At 48.6% G+C, this 18,243-nt stretch overlaps 1 protein-coding gene across 5 annotated transcripts in view; it reads left to right on the forward strand.

Annotated features, from left to right (window-relative positions):
• RADIL (Rap associating with DIL domain) overlaps positions 1 to 18,243 on the forward strand; it is a 68,275-nt gene that overhangs the window by 6,887 nt on the left and 43,145 nt on the right. For 4 of the 5 annotated variants that reach the window (XR_012656487.1, XM_075069176.1, XM_032767788.2 and 1 more), the window contains exons 2-3: positions 1,204 to 1,762; positions 17,504 to 17,820. Coding sequence is in view for 4 of the 5 variants with exons in the window: in XM_075069176.1 (XP_074925277.1) it covers positions 1,213 to 1,762; positions 17,504 to 17,820 (867 nt within the window). In the remaining variant the exon portion in view is untranslated. Of the gene's footprint in view, positions 1 to 1,203; positions 1,763 to 14,979; positions 16,374 to 17,503; positions 17,821 to 18,243 lie in introns of those variants that run through there. The other variant, XM_032767789.2, reaches the window with a different exon arrangement.

An 18,243-nucleotide genomic window follows, 5' to 3' on the forward strand; every position in this document is an offset into this window, starting at 1 on the left:
CTCAGTTTACCAGTTTTACCTTAGCCTACCGCTCCCGTATCACACACAGCACTTGAGTTCAATTATAGCGAAAGAAAAGGGAGTATATTTAGGAAAGACTAGAGTTTCAAGTAGAACAAATATGAGTGATGGAAACAAATGGTTGCATATAAAATGCAAACTAGGGCCTAAGCTTATTTATAGTTACCTTTCCTGTCTAATAAAGGAGATTCTTACCCCAAAGTTAAGTCTTCTGCAGCATTTGCTAGCCACAAGGAGCTACTCTCCGCTCCTCAAGGCTCCTCAGTGAATGCATCCAGAGTGTCTTTCTCCACCTTGCGATATACTGCATCAGTCTTTTGTCTTTATTCACAGACAGGGCGATCCCTTCACTATCTTGCTGTTCTTTTCCCCTTCCAAGTGGTTTTCTATTAACTTTTCTTGGTTGGTGCACCAGTGGACAATTAAGCAATACGTTATGTGATCAGCTTGCCAGGGATTATATGTCACAGTTCCCTGGTGACTCACTTTCGCTCCAAGATCCTAAGTCCAAAATTTTCACATTACTCCTTAAATATCACCCAGATACACATCTCACAATGATTATGAGCATTGATAAATTAAAAGCTTTCACACATGCTACCCTTCATGGATAAATACCAAGTAAGCAGTGTATTATGTGTAGTGAGTTTGTCAGGTCTAAAACAGGAGTTGGTTGTAAAGACCAGTAAACCCTTTGCCAGTTGGCACCAATGAGCTTTGTGTCACAATCTCCTCTTGTGTTCTTAGTGTAACGAAACTGCTGGGCTTTGCTTTTCTCTCACCCCAAGAACATCGGCAGGGAAGCATGCGCTTGCGTAGCCATTGATCTATATGCTGGGGATCCATTGATCTATAAACTGAGGATGCTTGGTATAGTTCCAGATCAAATTCCTAGGGACAAATTAATCTCTGGGGTAATTCCACTGATTTCAGGGATGATGGATAAATTTTGCTCCTGCTGTCCTTGTCACACATGTAAACTCGCAGGATCATTCCTGCACTCTTCTTGTCATTCTACAGATGACTGCATGTCCCCTCTGGGCCACAGTCCAGGCAAGGGATCTTCGAGTCACTCCTGCTCCAGTTTGTTTGAAGGTTTCTGCTCATGTGCTTGCTATTATCCGTTTCCCCTCAGGGCTTTAAAATGCTGATTTGCCTTTTTTGTTTCTGTTTACCCTGCAGCTGTGTCCCATGACGACCTCACCCACTATGTTCTATGGATCTTCGTCCGCCATGTCCCCACCTTCCAAAAACAAGCTCAAGCGTCAGACCCGGATATTCTCTCAGGTCTTGTACCGGACACTGAGCTATAAGGACCGCAGCTCAGTGTCGGCTTTCCCACTTGCAAGCTGCGACGACCCAGCTGAACTTTCCACTCAGGTTTCAGCCCCTGGGGTTCTGAAGATATTTGGGGGCAACATCTGCGCGGGCACCAACTACAAGAGCGTCCTTGCCACGGAGAGCTCAAGTGCGCGGGAGCTGGTGAAGGAGGCGCTGGAGCGCTATGGGTTGAGCAAGGTGGACGCCAGCCACTATGTGCTGTGTGATGTCATTGGGATGTTCAGCGGCTCTGAGAAGCAGTGGCAAACGGAAGGGTTGCGAGTCCTCGGTGATAATGAGAAGCCCCTTCTGATTCAGGACCTATGGAAGCCCAAGGAAGGGTTCTCCCGGCGTTTGGAGCTACGGAAGAGATCTGAGGTGGAGGAGCTGGCTGCGAGGGACGTAGACACGATCACGGCAGGTAAGAGACTAGCAGAGAGCTATATATGAATGCTGAACTGAGTAAGGGCCATGGGATGAGCTCTTGGCTCTTAAAGTGGAGGAGCTGCCCCATCTTGTGCCAGACCAGGGCACCGAATCTCATATTTTAGACATTGAGTGCAGATCCTTAGCTGATGTAAACAGGCCTAGCTCTCCAGTGTCACCTTAAAGACTAACAGATTTATTTGGGCATAAGCTTTTGTGGGTAAAAAACCCTCTTGGTATCTACACCTCCTCATCAATTATTGGGAGTGGATCACATCCACCCTGATTGAACTGGCCCTGTCAACACTTGTTCTCCACTTGTGAGGTAACTCCCTTCTCTTCATGTGTCAGTATATTTATGCCTGTATCTGTAATTTTCACTCCATGCATCTGAAGAAGTAGGTTTTTTACCCACGAAAGCTTATGCCCAAATAAATCTGTTAGTCTTTAAGTGCCACCAGGCTCCTTGTTGTTTTTGTGGATACAGACTAACATGGCTGCCCCCGACACTTGAGGCCTAGCTCTGTTATCGTCAGTGTGTGTAAATGGCCATGGTGGCATTAGCATTAATTCACTTTATTACTTCCCACCCCCACTTTTTCTTCACATCAGTGAAGCTATGACAATTTACAAGCAGCTGAGGATCTGGCCCTGGGAGCATTGTAAATCTTTCCTGAGCTGGCGATAGTTTATATAATACTCCTCTACCTCGATATAACATGACCTGATATAACGTGAATTCAGATATAACACAGTAAAGCAGCGCTCCGGTGGGCCAGGCTGCGCACTCTGGCGGATCAAAGCAAGTTCGATATAACGTGGTTTCACCTATAACATGGTAAGATTTTTTGGCTCCCGAGGACAGCATTATATCAAGGTAGAGGTGTATTGCAATGTGATATTGTGTCTCTGCCCAGAAACAGTCGCAATCTGGTGCACTCTGGGCTTTGTCAAAGGCCCTTACAGAGGTGCCAGTTCAGCTGCCCAACCCCCTGGGCGTCCAGAAGGCCTGATAGGTAGAGGAATCAGTAAATTTCCACTGTCCAAGAGGGCAGGCTATCAGTTTTAGGGGTTCCGTTCCTTCTGTGGGAACCAGAGTTGTGTTCCACAAGCTTCCTCTGCAGTACCATGCAAGGAGAGTGCTGATGGTGGGACATGACCAGTGGATCCGCGACTGAGGGGCATCAGTGTAGGGCATAGGCCAAGCTGCCACAGAGCCAGCTGTAGCCTGGAGGCTACAGTAACAGCCATAGGAGCCTGGGGGACCCTGTCTTATGCTGAGGATTCTCTTAGGTTTGGCACAGGGCCTAGGGTTTGACCCAGAGGAACTGAACTCATTAGGATATTAGGAAAAAAGTTCTAACTTTAAGGATAGTTAAACACTGGAACAGGTAACGTGGGAGGCTGTGGAATCCCCGTTTTGGAGGTATTAAGAAAAGGTTAGATAAACTCCTATCAGGGATGGTCGAGGCACACTTAGTCTTGCCTCAGCATGGGGGCCTGGACTAGATGACCTCTTGAGGTTTCTTCTAACCCTGTGTCTCTGTGATTCTATGGCAATGCTGAATCTCACCTTTAAATTGTATCAGCATTTTAGACTGTGCTTGTTTTCTGTCCCTCCGATCATAGTTAAATTACATTATGATGCCATTTGGGAGCATGCAGACTGTTTTGCTATTGGTTGAGTTCCCTGCCTCCCCTCTCCTCCATTCCCAAATAGGCTTTATCTTTATCAGGGGAAAAACCTGAACCTGCAAGTTGAGCACTTAGCTGATTTCATTACAGTTCCAGCAGGACGTCTGCAATGGCGGGAGATCTGTAGCGAATTTTAGGAGCAATCAAATGAAGTAAAGAGATAATGAGAGAAAACCAGTGTGGGCCAAAACATACTCTGCATTATTATCCATGGCTCTCTGTGGCTCATGGGTGGACAGTGGAGATTAATTGTGAATCAGTGGGTTTGTAAAAGACCCAAGGGCAATGGAACGAAGTTGTGATTTCCCTTCCTGAATTAACACCCCCTTCCGGAGGTTTAAAATCAAACTCGTACTGTAATACATTGGATCGCTGGAGCGTCTGAGCACCTGACCCCACATCATCAGAGATTGCTCTGACTAGGAGATACAGGATGGATTCTAATGCTTGGTTGGTATCTTCTCTGTCTGCAGTTTTCACAGCTGCTTTTGCAGAGGAAATATGATATAATTTCCTGTTATTGTCACTGTTACCCCAGCAGGATGTTAAGTTATGGGGAGAGGTGCTAAGGAGAGGGTTAATGGTGAGTCCAAACACAGTCCTATTAGCCAGGGGCTGAGTATGCACATGTGCAAGCTGACTGAACTGAGTGAGGTGGCAGAGATGTAATTGGAAGCAGAATTGGCATCGTATGTGCTGGTAGGTCTTCATTGTACCTATAGGAATCCATGATAGTTTGGTCTGGGTACAGAAGCATGGCTGGATGGACTTCCAGGCTTGGTGTTATGTGAGGTTTCTATCCAAGCCCATTTTTGTTTTTAAAAAATGAAGTGGTGGCTATCAGAAGAGAGTGGTAGTTATACCAGTATATTGTGAAGAATCCGGTTAGCCAGATGGCAAAGTCCACCCCTCTTCATAAGAGGCGAGGGATGATATCCTCACCACCAAGCATTGCTGCTCAGGTACCGTGGAGGTGAGGGGGCCAGCTGCTATAAGTACCTAGCTATATTTCCACCACTTTAATCGTACACGTGGGATACTGCGGATGATCGCAAAATCTATAACCCAGTGGTTCTCAACCTGTATACCATTGTGGGCTGCATATGCAGCTCTCTATGTGTTATGTGGACGGCACCCACAAAGTATATAGTACCTGTACAGCCCTGAGGATATCACATAGGCCGCAGCTATGTGCTGATTGGGCCGTAAGCAGCTCACGGGCTCCAGGTTGAGAACCGCTGCTATAACCGCTAACGGAGAAGGAATTAACAGTCTGCTGCATCCACTGCTGAAGGGAATTGGGACGCTTTGCATTGGTTTTAACTGAAGTTGGATTGGGCCCAAACTGAATGAGTAAAGGAAATTCAGAGGGAAGCAGGCGGCTATTCGCTTCACTATGAGGTGCAGATGTTTCAGGACGCATTGCTCGGCTTCTGTATAGTCCCGAGAAGGTTCCCGTGTTTCAGGAAACCCGTAAGTGTTGCGTGGTGCTATAAATGCAATCCTTTCCTAGCAGCAGTATCGCTATGGCAGGAGTCCATTCTCTCTGAAGAGGTAGAGGCCAGTCTTTCCAGAACCTCAGGATACTGTTTCTTTGGCAGTCTTTAAGCAAGGCTTAATCCATGTTATCTCCCCTTTTAAAAGGAAACAGGATAACTGAGCTGGGAAACTAAGCACACAAAAGGGAGGATACACGGCTGCCAGTGTGTCCTTGGGATGCAGCTCATTTACCATGTGCCTGCCTGCAAAATCAAACCATACGGATGGGAGGTTTTGGGTGTCTTGTGTAACAACCATGTAAGGCACGTCTTGCAACTGGGTTCACGTGGGAGGACCCCTGCCCCTACAGAGAGCCCCATGAAAGACAATGGGGCTTCACGTGGATTGCAGGGGTCTGCTCGATTACAAAATCGGGACACAGATTGGTGCTTTTAAGCTTTCGTGCTGTCCCTTGCAGCCAGTGCCTAGCTTTGAAGCAGCATAGCTATAGACATGCTTCTCTAGCTGCCCTGCCGTTGGAATTCAGGATGCAGAGAACTTCTTGCCAACTGGAAATAAGTAAGGGATGCCACGGCTAGGCAGACAGTGTGTATGCCTGCTTTACAACTCCACAAACAAAACAGTGCCATGGTTCATGAACTATCTGCATTGCCTGAAGGAGCTTGCAGCTTTGCTGAGGAAAACATGGGGAAACTGTGTCTAGGTTGCACCTTAGCTTAAATTTTTTTAAGCCACCATCAGTTCTTCACCACCAGTGGTTTGTTAAAATTGCAACCCTGAAATTCCAAGCTCAGATTAATTCGCTCAGGTCATTGTCACGAGTCTGAAGACAGCTTGGTTTGTTTTATTTTCATTGCTCTAGCCTCCAGGTTCTTCTCTTTTCCGAATCCAGGGTTAATTCCCCTCTGAGCTTTCTTCAGGGCAGAGGCAGGGCTGGGACTAGTTAAATCTTTCCCAGGAGGCTGGTATTTAGGAACAGTGTCACATAAAGATCCCAGTGCTAAAATAAAGACAATACTTATCCGCGTACGTCCTGTGGTCAGTGTTGGAGTGGCATGTCAGACAGCCTGGCTTTCATCCAGGGCAGAGACAGGAGAGTAGAAGCAGTTAAAATAGACAGGAACATGGGTTTTTACCACATGGCTTGTGGTACCTGAGGTATCTCAAGGCACTGTATAAGGCACCATGTTGAGGGCAAACGTGATAATCATAATGCACAGCCCGACAGGTCGTTGTTAGAATCTGCTTTTGCTTTATTGCCAAAGAGACCCTTGGTCAAAATGCCTGAGTTCTCCCTTCCAGGCCCTGTAAGGGAGCCCAGGCAAAAGTTGCTCGGCTTTGCTTTGTGAATGAAATCTCTCAGGTCTGTGTCCCAAGCTAAAGGCTGAGCTGTTTGCTACTGTGTTTTCCCCATGGCCAGTACCACCTCTTCCATGGCTACCAGTTTCTTCTTTTCCCAGAGCCCCAGGTTGCAGCTGCTCTGCGCCAGGAGTGAGGGAGCGAGGGAGTGCTGGAACTTGTTCCAGGTCTCCTCAGGTGGCGGTGTTTGGAAGTGATCCCATGCAGAGAGAGGGCTGTGCCTGGTGTTCCCAGCGTGGAGAGAAAGGCAGGCGCTATTAATGTACAGTCTGTGGGGGTGGCAGGGTGTTACTGGGAGGTTGTTTGTAATGTTGCTTGGCTTATGTGAAAGATGCAGGAGAGAGTGAGAGGGAGCATGGGAACTAATGGGAAGCCATTCACAAGGCTAAAGCTGCTGCTTTGGAGACCTGGGCTCGAGGCTGGAAGATCCAGGAGTAGCATTCAGCTGCTGTTTTATTTGCTCATGTCCCCTTGCCAGCCGTTGCACAACAGCATTGAAGTCTTGGAGGAAACTCCTCCTCCTCCTCAGATCAGGAATTGTGCTGTGACGAGACGTCTTGGTAGTAGGGGCTAGAATTTAAAGCCAAGATGCTAGAGGGGAAATAGAATGCTAGAACAAAGAGGTTTTTTCTCCTTGACCTGCCACCTGGACAGACTGGCCCTAATTCTCCAAGTCACTAGAGGTCTCCCATGACATTGGACAAATGGGCTAATGATACAGCAGTTGGTAGCTGTGTCTGACAAGGGACTTCCGCTGAGGTCCAGGTCATCAGTTTCCCCCCACTCCTGATCTATAATGGTCATCCTTTCACACACTGAAAATGCAGTGGAGCCAGCCAAATAGCTGAAATGTAGTGATAAGTGTCTTGACTCCATGAGATCGGCTGTAAAATGGCACACTTTGCTGATTATCCTGCAGGCAGGCCCTGTTTAACTGGCCAAACAGACCTCTTGATTTGTGTTCACAGTTATTTTTTGTCTCTCTACTCTCCCTCCAAGTGTCCCTAGCCCACAACTGCCATGTGGCTCCATCTCGGACACCTGCAATCTGGGACACTCCTGAGAAGGATCTGGAGGATGGGGCTAGGTTAGGAAATCTGGGTCGGATGGGAGTTTTGGTTCCACTTGTCCTCCTACTTTCAAGTCGCCAAGCAGTGGCCAGGACTAGTGTGTGAACTCATTTAACCCTGCTACTGATATAGGGCCAAATTCTTTGTTGCTGTAAATTAGCACAGGTCCAATCAGGCTGGCTCTAGCTTTTCTGCCACCCCAAGCACGGCAGTCAGGCAGCCTTCGGCGGCTTTGCCTGCGGGAGGTCCGCTGGTCCCGCGGCTTCAGCGTACCCGCCACCAAATTGCCGCCGAATCCGCAGGACCGGTGGACCTCCCACAGGCAAGCTGCCGAAGGTTGCCTGACTGCCGCCCTCGCAGGGACTGGCACAGTGCCCCCCCGTGGCTTGCTGCCCCAGGCACACGCTTGGAGCGCTGGTGCCTGGAGCCGCCGCTGTGTCCAGTGAAGTCCGGGGCACCACACCACATCAATTTATGCCAGCAGAGAATTTGTCCCATAATATGAGGCCTACTGGGAAGTGAGCAAGCTTCTTCTGTAACACATGCAGTCCTCTCCCAGTCAGAAAACAAGGAACTCCAGCATGAGATCTGAGTGCAGATTTCCTGCTTGCTTGTAATACAGGCTGTCTAGCTTCTTGAGCCAACCTTCTCAGTTGCTAACATTGCATCATGTTCCAGATGTGCTAAGCTGTGTCTGGAGATCTAGCAAGAGCCAGGCAGCAGTAGCAGCCCCACTCCTGTCCTCTAACGCCCCTCCCGCTGCTGATGCTCATTTGGCTCCTCTCCCAGTCCCGTGCATGACATTTCACGTTCACATGAGATAAGCTTGTGTTTTCCTTGCTGACTCACTTATTTTGCTCTAAACATACACGAGGGAGGCAGGAACCTGGGACAACATTTGTAGTTGTGACTTTATTTTTTTTTTAATTGCTTCGACATCCTTGATGGGCCAAGATGCTCCTCTCGTTCCACTTGCTTATGACCTCCTCCTTCCCAAAAGTTATGTCCACTGTCCTCCTTGCTAAATGCTATCAGGGCACTGTCCCTAACTGAGCACACTTTTCTCCGCATGCCCATCATAAGAGGCTGGAACCAGAAATCTTGTATGCATTACTTTGCATTTATCAGCATTGAATTTCATCTGCCATTTCGTTGCCCAGTCACCCAGTTTTGCGAGATCCCTTTGTAACTCATTACGGTATCTTTTGGACTTAACGATCCTGAGTAGTTTTGTATCATCTGAAAATTTTGCCACCTCACTGTTTGCCCCTTTTTCCAGATCATTTATGCATATATTGAACAGGACTGGTCCCAGTACAGACCCCCAGGGACACCACTATTTGCCTCTCTCCATTCTGAAAACTGCTACGACACTAGGATGTCCCATGTTCATTATTTTTAATGGGAAGATTTGCATGACACCACGGTGGGAGAGCTGTGGTGCTGGAAGCTGCTTTGACCTCTGGCTGGCGGCATTTAGCATGTCAAAAAAATATGTGTTGTGACATTAATGAGCTGCATGAATACCCCCTGCTGATTCATCTCTGGCATTAGATTTGGAGCATCTGCTTGTGTTAGCCATCCTTTGCCCAAGCATGAAAACCACATCACTTTTCTCTCCTGGAGGGAGCAGGCTTAGGGAGTGGAAGGGAAAGCTTAGGTCCCAGAATGATGCGATTTGGGTCCCCCACACTCCTGTAAGGAATGGTCTGTAGTTCAGGGACATGCAGCAAAACAGCCCCATGCTGAGATGCTTTCAAGGTGTATAGGTGATGAATAAATTGTTGGGCCAGTCTTTAAAGGACTGTGTGGACAACGCATCTGCTGCCTTTGGTCACACACTGCCATGTCACTGTGTATATAGACACAAGCATGCCCGCCACACACGCCTTCCAAGGGCAGCTGGAAACTCCCCGTCTGCTGAGCTATTAGTATGTAGAATAGGCTCTGGTTCTGTCTGTGATCTAGCAGATAGCTTAAGAGTTTTATCTATTCGGTTATCCATTATCCTAATTAGTTTATTAGCTGCTTCCCAGTGAGGTGGGAGGGAGTTGTTCACCGTTCAAGCCACTAATTAGTGCCCAGGTTGTAAAGCTTTGTTTTACCACTGGGATAATGTCTTATGTTGCCTTTAGCCCTCAAGTCTCCGGTCTTCTATCAGTCCTTCTTTGCTAGAGACCAGCCCTAAGGGTAGCTGACTGAGCGCCTGGGAGCTGACTAACAGAGAAGGATTTAGAGAGAAAAGACCCACACCCAAAACATTCCCTCCCTGAGCTTTGAAAAATCCAGTTTCCTGATTGGTCCTCTGGTCAGGTGTTTGGTTCCCTTCGTTAACCCTTTACAGGTAAAAGAAACATTAACCCTTAGCTATCTGTTTATGACAGGGAACACCGCCCAAGGTGCACATGAGAACTGGAAACAGCCAGTGGGACATGGATTCACACTGCCATGCTTGTCTGGTTACACATATTTGCCTTCTTGCCAACCAGCTCCATTTTCAAACCTTTCCCTGTGGGTTTAGCTCCCACTGACCTTTCTTATTTATACACGCCTTGGGAGATTTAGGGATAAGCCTATTATATTTAAAGGGATGGTGTCAAGTAGTCTTTAGGCTCAAGCTTTGATTTACCATAACATGCTATTGCGGGGGAAGAATTTCCTCGGGATTCTGAATTTCTCCTATTTTTTTTAAACCCCACATTAACCCATCACTGACAAATTAAAAAAAAACAAAACATACTTGCTGTGCCCGCTGGAAATAGCACTGAGTGCTCCCTGCTGTCTTAGCTGTCTAACACACTCTGCTTCCACAACGGTTGACCTATGTGACAACAAAGTTGACTAAGCTCAGAGGTGTGCGCAGGAATTTAAAAAATGGACGGCTTTTGGAGGGGGACATTCTGCAGCCCCGAGGCCAGGGGAGATCTGTGACTCAACGGCAGCCCCGGGGCCGGGGGAGCTCTCTTTCCCTGCCACGGCCCTGGGACTGGAGCAGTTCTGTGTCCTTGCCAATTATTGGAGGGGCATGCCCCTGCTTGTCCCCACCCCCGCCCTTGTGCATGCCCCTGACGAAGCTAATTTGGAAAAAACACTGTTATTCTAGAATAAGTGTGTCCATGTTTGAAATGATTTCAGAATAGCTGTCCCTGAATAACTACTTGTGTAGACAAGCCCTTAAAAATAATAGAATTAAATATCAGCTCCATCCCCTGATGGCCAACAAAGCTGAACTCTCTATAAAACAGAGCAGGTCTACCCCGCATGAACCCCACTCTCTCCAGCAGCCCACTCACTGCCACGCAGGGTGCCTAGAAGGCCAAGACACTTGGGCAAAGCTTGATTCGAAGCTGAAGGCTCTACTGCCAGCCCCTTGCCTCTTTCACATCAAGGCTGATCCAACTAGAGTGTCTCTGCTTACTGCAGCTGTTTGGCCAGAAGAGTGAGGTGATCTCTCAGGCAGCAAGGCCCCAGGCCAGGTAGGGCTTTGTAGGTCAAGATTAACTTTTAAATGCAGTTTGGAAAGCTACAGGCAGCCAGTGCCTATCATGGAGCACAGGTGTCATGCAATGGGAAGCGCAATGGGAAGCGCAATGTAATAAGTAATACATTCTGCACCAGCTTCAGCTTCTGAATCGATATGAAGTATAGACCCATGGAGAGCGTAGAGCAGAAATCTAGCCTTGAGGTGACAAAGGCACAGAGTAAGGGCCTTCTCCAAGTGAAATAGTCTCTGTCTCCTGGCCTAGTACAGATTGTTCAAAACCATTCGTTCAGAAGCATTAACACCGCTGGGGATCCAGAGTAGCTCCCATGTGGCACAGAATACCCCCAGAAGGAACCATAGTTAGGTCAGTGTAATTCCCAGGGTAGATGTGGCTACATCGATGAAAGAATTGTGTATATGTAGCTACCACCTCCTGGAGAGATGGATTAACTGCATCGATGGAAACCCCCCTGCCATCAACATAGAGAGCATCTACGCTACAGCGCTGTATCTGTGCCACTGTAGCACAGACATAGTCTCAGAAGGGGCCAACCACCCTCAACTCCAGCTGAAGTCAATGTGAGCCGCAAGGACTCAGCACACTTGAAAATCAGGACTTGTGTGTGCCAGTTTCCCAGTCTGTAAAAGGGAATGATGCTTGTGTACCGCACCAGATTGTTCTGAGAGAGAATAACAAGCGCAGTATTGCAGCTCCAAACTTTCAAAACTCCTGAGTTGGGCTCCAAAAAACGCATGAGATTTTAAAAAAACACTGTAATAAATGTTGGGTTTGTTTTCTTTGGTTCTGGTTTTGGAGCCACTAGGGCACACTCAGGTTATGTTTTCAAGCTTCTCTCTGCAACCAGGAAAAAACTGGAAAGCTCAGATTCTCAGGAAATCGCTTGATTTCCTAGGAGCTGGGGCTTTAAATAAAACCTTAGCTGTCACAATAGCATTGCAAGTGTTGGCCATATTGAGCTTCTGTTCAGTGCTCTGAAGATGAAAAGTGCTGCAGAAGGTTCAGTGCAGTTGTTAGTCCAGTTTGCCCTGTCCAAAAGGCCTAATGCACACATTGGCTGTCCGGGTCCCTTTCAGACCCCCTCACTCCCGAGAATCTGTGTTTTCGTCTCCCCTGAGCCTGGTGCTCTTGAGATGCCTGTCTTACCAAGGGAGTAGGGGAACAGTACCAGAGGGTTAGAAAAATAACCCAGTTATAGAAGGACTTTGTTACGTTCAGGAAAAGAGCTGTGTTTATCTTTCCCTCGTGGCTCAGAAGTTAGAACAGAGCCTATGACAGAGGCTCTATCTAGAGCAAAAAGCAGCTTTTTCCTAGTTGATTTTGCTACACAAAGTAAATACAGAAGCTTCCTTTCCTCTAGATAAGAAAACTCTGAACATTCATGTCTCTGGTTGTGGGGTGTGTGTGTGTGTGTGGAATCATTCAGGCAGACAGACTGTAGTCTCTCCCAGGCTCCCTTTCCACAGCCTGACCCCACAAGAGCAGCTTTTGGTTAGACAGAAAAGAGGCAGTTGGTCTTCTCCAGAGCCAAGCCTGCCGGCTTGTATCCCTGGGGAGAAGAGAAAGCCAGACAGAGGGTTGGCTCCTGTACTGCCCAGGTGGTGAGTGATGGATCTATAAGAGCAAGGTAAAAAGTGCTGCTCAGGATAGGGCGCTCAGGGGAAACACAAATCCGACACGAATGAGAGTGCTGCCGCCAATCCACTCCTGGCCAATAGCAGGGATAAGGCCTAAGATGGGAAGTGCAGAACTGGTGATCTTATGTGGGGCAAAGGATGCCCTGCAGGGATAATGCAAGAAAGGGGCTTAACTTATCCTTGGAGGTGTAATGTCTCCTCTTCTGCTCGCTGGCTAGAAAACCTTTATTGTTGCCTGACAGTGGGCTAAGAGTTGGGACTCCGGACAGCAAGACAACATTTCTCCGCCACATTTCTGTACACATGCCTGGAGAGGGCTCCCATGCTGTTTCACACATCACAGAGATGCAATCAAGTATTTTTTATGTTTTGTTTGTTTGTTCTCTCCATTTGTCTAGGGAGCTAAGCCTTCTAGATGAGGGTATCCTGGCGCTAGGGAAGATGGGTTCTAATCCAGGCTCCATCATGAGCGTCCTGGGTAAACACATCACCTCTTTGTGCCTGCACTTCCTCCTCTGTAAACTGGGGATAATACTTACTGTTCAGGGGAGTCCTGTTTATAAAGCGCTTTGAGTTTCTACGGTACCTTCTGTCTGAGGATCCCAAAGTATTGTCTGTATCCTAACGCATTACATTGACGGGCGATGCCTCTGCTGGATACAATATTGCTCTTACTCACCTGTGCTAATGTCGTTTTGTGTCTGCAACCTACACAGTATAAAATCCCTAATACTGCTGCACAGGGTTGAATGTTTCATAGGTTCTCAATAGCTCCTTGTTCTACCCTCTGAGAAACTGGAAAATAGCATTCCTTTCTCAGTTGTTTTTCTTTTTAACTGCCCCCACCCGTTCTTATATGCTTCCTTTTTTGTGCAGCAGTCTTGGAGTCCTGGGTGATGCCAGCAGAGCTCTAAGACTAGTTTGTTAGTGAAGTGTCTGCTGTAGATCCACAAAAGCATGAAATATTGTTTTCTGTGCAGTCCTAAGGCAAAGGCATCCATAGTTTGCCCAGCTGAGTGGCTGCATTGGCCAGTTGCCAGATTGCAATTATTATAGACTCTAGACTTTAAGGTTCGAAAGGGACCGTCATGATCATCTAGTCTGACCACCTGCACATCACAGGTCACAGAACCTCACCCACCCACTCCTGTAATAGACCCCTAACCTCTGGCTGAGTTACTGACATCCTCAAATCATGGTTTAAAGACTTCAGGTTAGAGACTCCACCATTTACACTTGTTTAAGTCTGCAAGTGACCCGTGCCCCATGCTGTAGAGGAAGGTGAAAAACCTCCAGGATCTTTACCAATCTGACACAGGGGAAAATTCCTTCCCAACCCCAAATATGGGATTAGTTAGACCAGTGGTCCCCAAACTGTGGGGTGCCCCACCAGGGGGACATGGAGGAACATTCAAGGGTGGAGGGGAGCGTAGCAGGCCTTGGTGAGCCCTCATGGAGGGTGATAAGGGAGCGCCACCCAGCCCTGCTCTGTCCCCAGCTGCAGTACCGGCTCCCAACCCCGCTCCCAGCCCCAGCCCTGGCTCTGGTCCCGGGCCCAGGCCCACCTCCAGACTCGGCTCCTGCCCAGGGCTGCTTTTGGCCCCAGCCTCGGCCCCTGGCTGCGGCTCCGTTCCTGGTCTTGGCCCCAGACCTGCCTCCAGCCATGGCCCAAGCCTTGGCCCCCTTGCCCCTGTCCGTGTTCCCCGTCCTCCCCTAAGCCATGGTCCTGGCTCCTGGGGGGCACATAGGGATAAGGGAGGGGGTGACCCTGAAAAGTTTCAGGACCACTCAATTATACCCTGAGCCTGTGGGCAAGACCCACTAGCCAGACACCTGGGAAAGAATTCTCTGTTGTGACTCAGATCCCTCCTTGTCTAGTGTCCCATCACCAGCCTTTGGAGATATTTGCTGCTAGCAGTCACTAATGGGCCACATGCCATTGTAGGCTGTCTCATCACATACCACCCTCTCCGTAAACTAATCAAGCTCAGTCTAGCTTGATAGGTTTATGGAGGGGATGGTATGATGGGATAGCCTAATTTTGGCAATTGATCTTTGATTATCAGCAGGTAAGTATGCCCAGTGGTCTATGATGGGATGTTAGATGGGGGTGGGATCTGAGTTACTACAGAGAATTCTTTCCTGGGTGCTGGCTGGTGAGTCTTGCCCACATGCTCAGGGTTTAATCTGATCGCCATATTTGGGGTTGGGAAGGAATTTTCCTCCAGGGCAGATTGGCAGAGATCCTGGAGGTTTTTCGCCTTCCTCTGCAGCATGGGGCACGGGTCAGTTGCTGGAAGATTCTCTTTACCTTGAGGTCTTTAAACTCTGATCTGAGGACTTTAATAACTCAGACATAGGTTAGAGGTTTGTTACAGGAGTGGGTGGGTAAGATTCTGTGGCCTGCGTTGTGCAGGAGGTCAGACTAGATGATCATAATGGTCCCGTCTGACCGTCAAGTCTATGAGTCTATGAAACCAGTTAGGTTTTTTGCCCCTGTTCCACAGCTTCCCTCCTCTAATGGTTAGAAACCTTTGTCTAATTTCAAGCCTAAACTTCCTGATGGCCAGTTTATATCCATTTGTTCTTGTGTCCACATTGGTGCTTAACTTAAATTTAACTCCTCTTCCTCCCTGGTATTTATCCCTCTGATGTATTTCTAGAGGACAATCCTATCTACCTTCAGCTTTCTTTTGGTTACACTAAAGAAGCCGAGGTCCTTGAGTCTCTTCTCATAAGGTAGGTTTTCCATTCCTCGGATTATCCTAGTAACTCTTCCCTGCACCTGTTCCAGTACGGAAGCACAGCTTATGGAGGCCACGTCCTAACATGCGCTGCCCCATCTTGATCTGAGACGGCAGCGGGCCGTGTTTCAGAACTCTCCAGACTGTGCGGCCATCCCCTGTCCTAATCCTAAGGCATGTAAACAGTAGGGCTTATTTCTCCCCCACCCTCATCTACTTCATTTTCCCAGCAAAGGAGCGATAGTCTCAAAACAAACAAACAAAAAATGTGCCTCAGAACCCAGAGTCAGTTCCTCACCAAATAAGGAAGGTGGCATTTTGGGTCTAACCTCAAGAGCGTCCCTTTAAGCAGCCGACTGCTGAGCTTGCCTTTCCAGTTCAGAGTGCTGCTCCGTTCTGAACAGAGGGATATGGTTGATGTCTCCCTGTGTGAGCTGGAGCTTGACTGAGTCCCTGCTGGGGAGAGCCTGTGTTCTGCAGATATCTGGCATGTGGTCCAACAGCCCATAGAAAACTGCAGGAGGAATCCAGAAGATGGGAATTCTGGCTCTTTGTTTTAACAACTCTGTTGTTGCTTTAAATTAAATTCTGCCATTGCATTAATCCAGAAACAGAATTTTCGAGACCCGTTTATTTGCCTCCCATGTTAATCAACGAATGAGCGTGCAGACGACCTTTGTTCTCCTTGGGACCCCGGTTGAAAGGTCTGAGGATTCCAAACAACATTCACAACTTCTGTTTTTCTTTTTCAGAACTCGTGCCCAATCAGTGATGTTTCCAACATAGAGAGGGACTTTGGCACACTGGCTTGTTTCTGCAGTGGGGAATCCAGTCGGGCTGAGCAGGATGGGTTTGGGTTTGGCCGTTTGGTCCTATTTAGACACTAGCTCTAGCGCCCATTTGTCTTCCTGACAGCTCTCCCGACTTGATGCTTGTGAACTTAATTACAGCTCTGCTCTGCAGCAGGCAGGCAGGCAGGCATTGGCTCTTCACTGCAGTCTGCAGGTCCTGGCAGCCAGCACTCACACCCCACTCACAACCAGGTGCACTTAGCCAATGGTGCAGGGCGCAGGACCCTCAGTGGACCCTGGCTGCATGGTAAGGAATGAAGCCCCAGGGCTGTCACTCTGCATTCTGGCCTTTGTTTGTTTTCGATCAAGGTATTTTCCACCCTGTGTGGCTCCGGCCAGCTGGTAAAAAGATGCTGCAGATTTGAGATGGATCCTGGCTGCTCCCAAGTAAGATGGGGAGGATATTTCAAGAGACCATTTTGTGGATGGAATGGGAAGGGTGGGGTGTGGGGCTGGAAAGTTACTCTCATTGATTAGCAGGGTGAAGTTGGCATGAAACTTGTTTGTATTTGCTTCCAAGAGCTAGTGTCTAGCCCTTAAAAGCAGTCAGTTCTATGGGTCCAGCTGCATTGCTCAGGAAACGGTGGGGATTAGTGGTGGGGGTTGGGGTCATTTGTTTTGGAGGGATAACGTTGCTTTCCCCTCCTGGTTCCTGAACGTTGTGGTGAGTTTCCAGGAGCTTTAAACAACATTTTGCTAATCCCCTGCTGGCCAAAGCTGTGAGAAGATGCTGGAGTTTTCATCTCCAGACAGAATATGACTCAGGGTCCTTTCTTAAGAAGCTCCTCTGCTGTTCAGAGTCTCACACGTGATGCTTCTATTTATGATGGGTTTAAATATGCTGGCCCTCTGGCTTGGAGATGGCAAATGATATAGTCCAACTGCAGCCCCAGGTTCTAGGGGACATTAGGATTTTCAATGCCCTGTGATCCTGGGGCAGGTGACAGCAGGTTCTAGGCAGAGTCTGACCAGGGGAGTAGAGGCAGGATGTAAAGGCAGTTTGTGCAATGTCTGGGAACATGTCTTTGCTATGCTAGGGCAATCTTATGGCTCCATCTATGCTAGCAGTTGACTAGAAGGCATGTGTTTGGGCAGTGATGAAAGAGTGTCCAGAGATAAAATGGTGGTCCAAGAATTAATAGACAGAGAGCTCTCCAAGGCCCTTGTTTGGCAGGGTGAAGCCAGGCCTAGGGAGTGAAAGCCATGTTCAAAGAGCCCACACTTTAGTATCTGGGCGTGGCTGGCTCAGTTGCTGGCTTGACGTTGGTCCCAGGGCCAACACTCACTTTTGTTTTTCCCCAAGCAGGACTGGCACAGGGCGAAAAGACAGGAAAGCTCTTTGCATGCCCCAGCACTGAACGCTGCTCTCGTCCTTAGGCATCAATGCCCAGGCTCGGAAGCTGCAGAAGAACCGTGCGAAGGGCACCATGACCCTGCTGATGGGATGCAAGCGACACTCCACGCCACCCACCCTCCGACGCAGCTTGAGCGAGACCAGTCTTAGTCACGTGGGCTCGCTGGAGGAGGAGCAGCTCAAGAGACATTACTCCACGCTGCCTGAGACCATTCGTGGCCTGGAGGGCTCGAGGGATGAGCAGCAGGCCCCCACTGCGGAGCGGAATGGCAGCAGCGTGCGGTACTCCCTCTACCAGTCCCCTCACCTCCTACTCCTGCAGGGCTACAGCTACCAGCATGTAAGCACCCAGCTGTCCACTCTGTGAGGCTTTACTGACATTGACTGTCTGTGCCTTCCCTCTACAGCCCATGCCAGTTCCTGGCAGTCCCAGCAGGTCCCTAGGTCCCGTGGGGAGGTGTGGCTGTTCAGACACTGAGATGCTTTATGGTGTGGCATTTGCTCCTCTCCTGGAGTCCAGAGACATCCTTGGAGAGTGGGCTGCTACATCCCCTTCCCCAAGGGATCCTGGCACAAAGATGCTGAGGGAAAGAACTAGCTTCTGCTAATAGCCCCGGGAGCCACTCAGGCTGACTGCAGTGGTGGCTTGCCTCTGCCAGGGGTTTTGAGAGAGAGTTGAGTTTTCTCAAACAATATTTAAGCAGATGTCTCTTGTCTCTTGACTTTGCTGCAAAGGCTGCTGCTTGTTTGGAGCATTGTCCTT

The sequence above is a fragment of the Chelonoidis abingdonii genome, chromosome 9, assembly GCF_003597395.2.
Source record: "Chelonoidis abingdonii isolate Lonesome George chromosome 9, CheloAbing_2.0, whole genome shotgun sequence".
Taxonomy (NCBI): domain Eukaryota; kingdom Metazoa; phylum Chordata; order Testudines; family Testudinidae; genus Chelonoidis; species Chelonoidis abingdonii.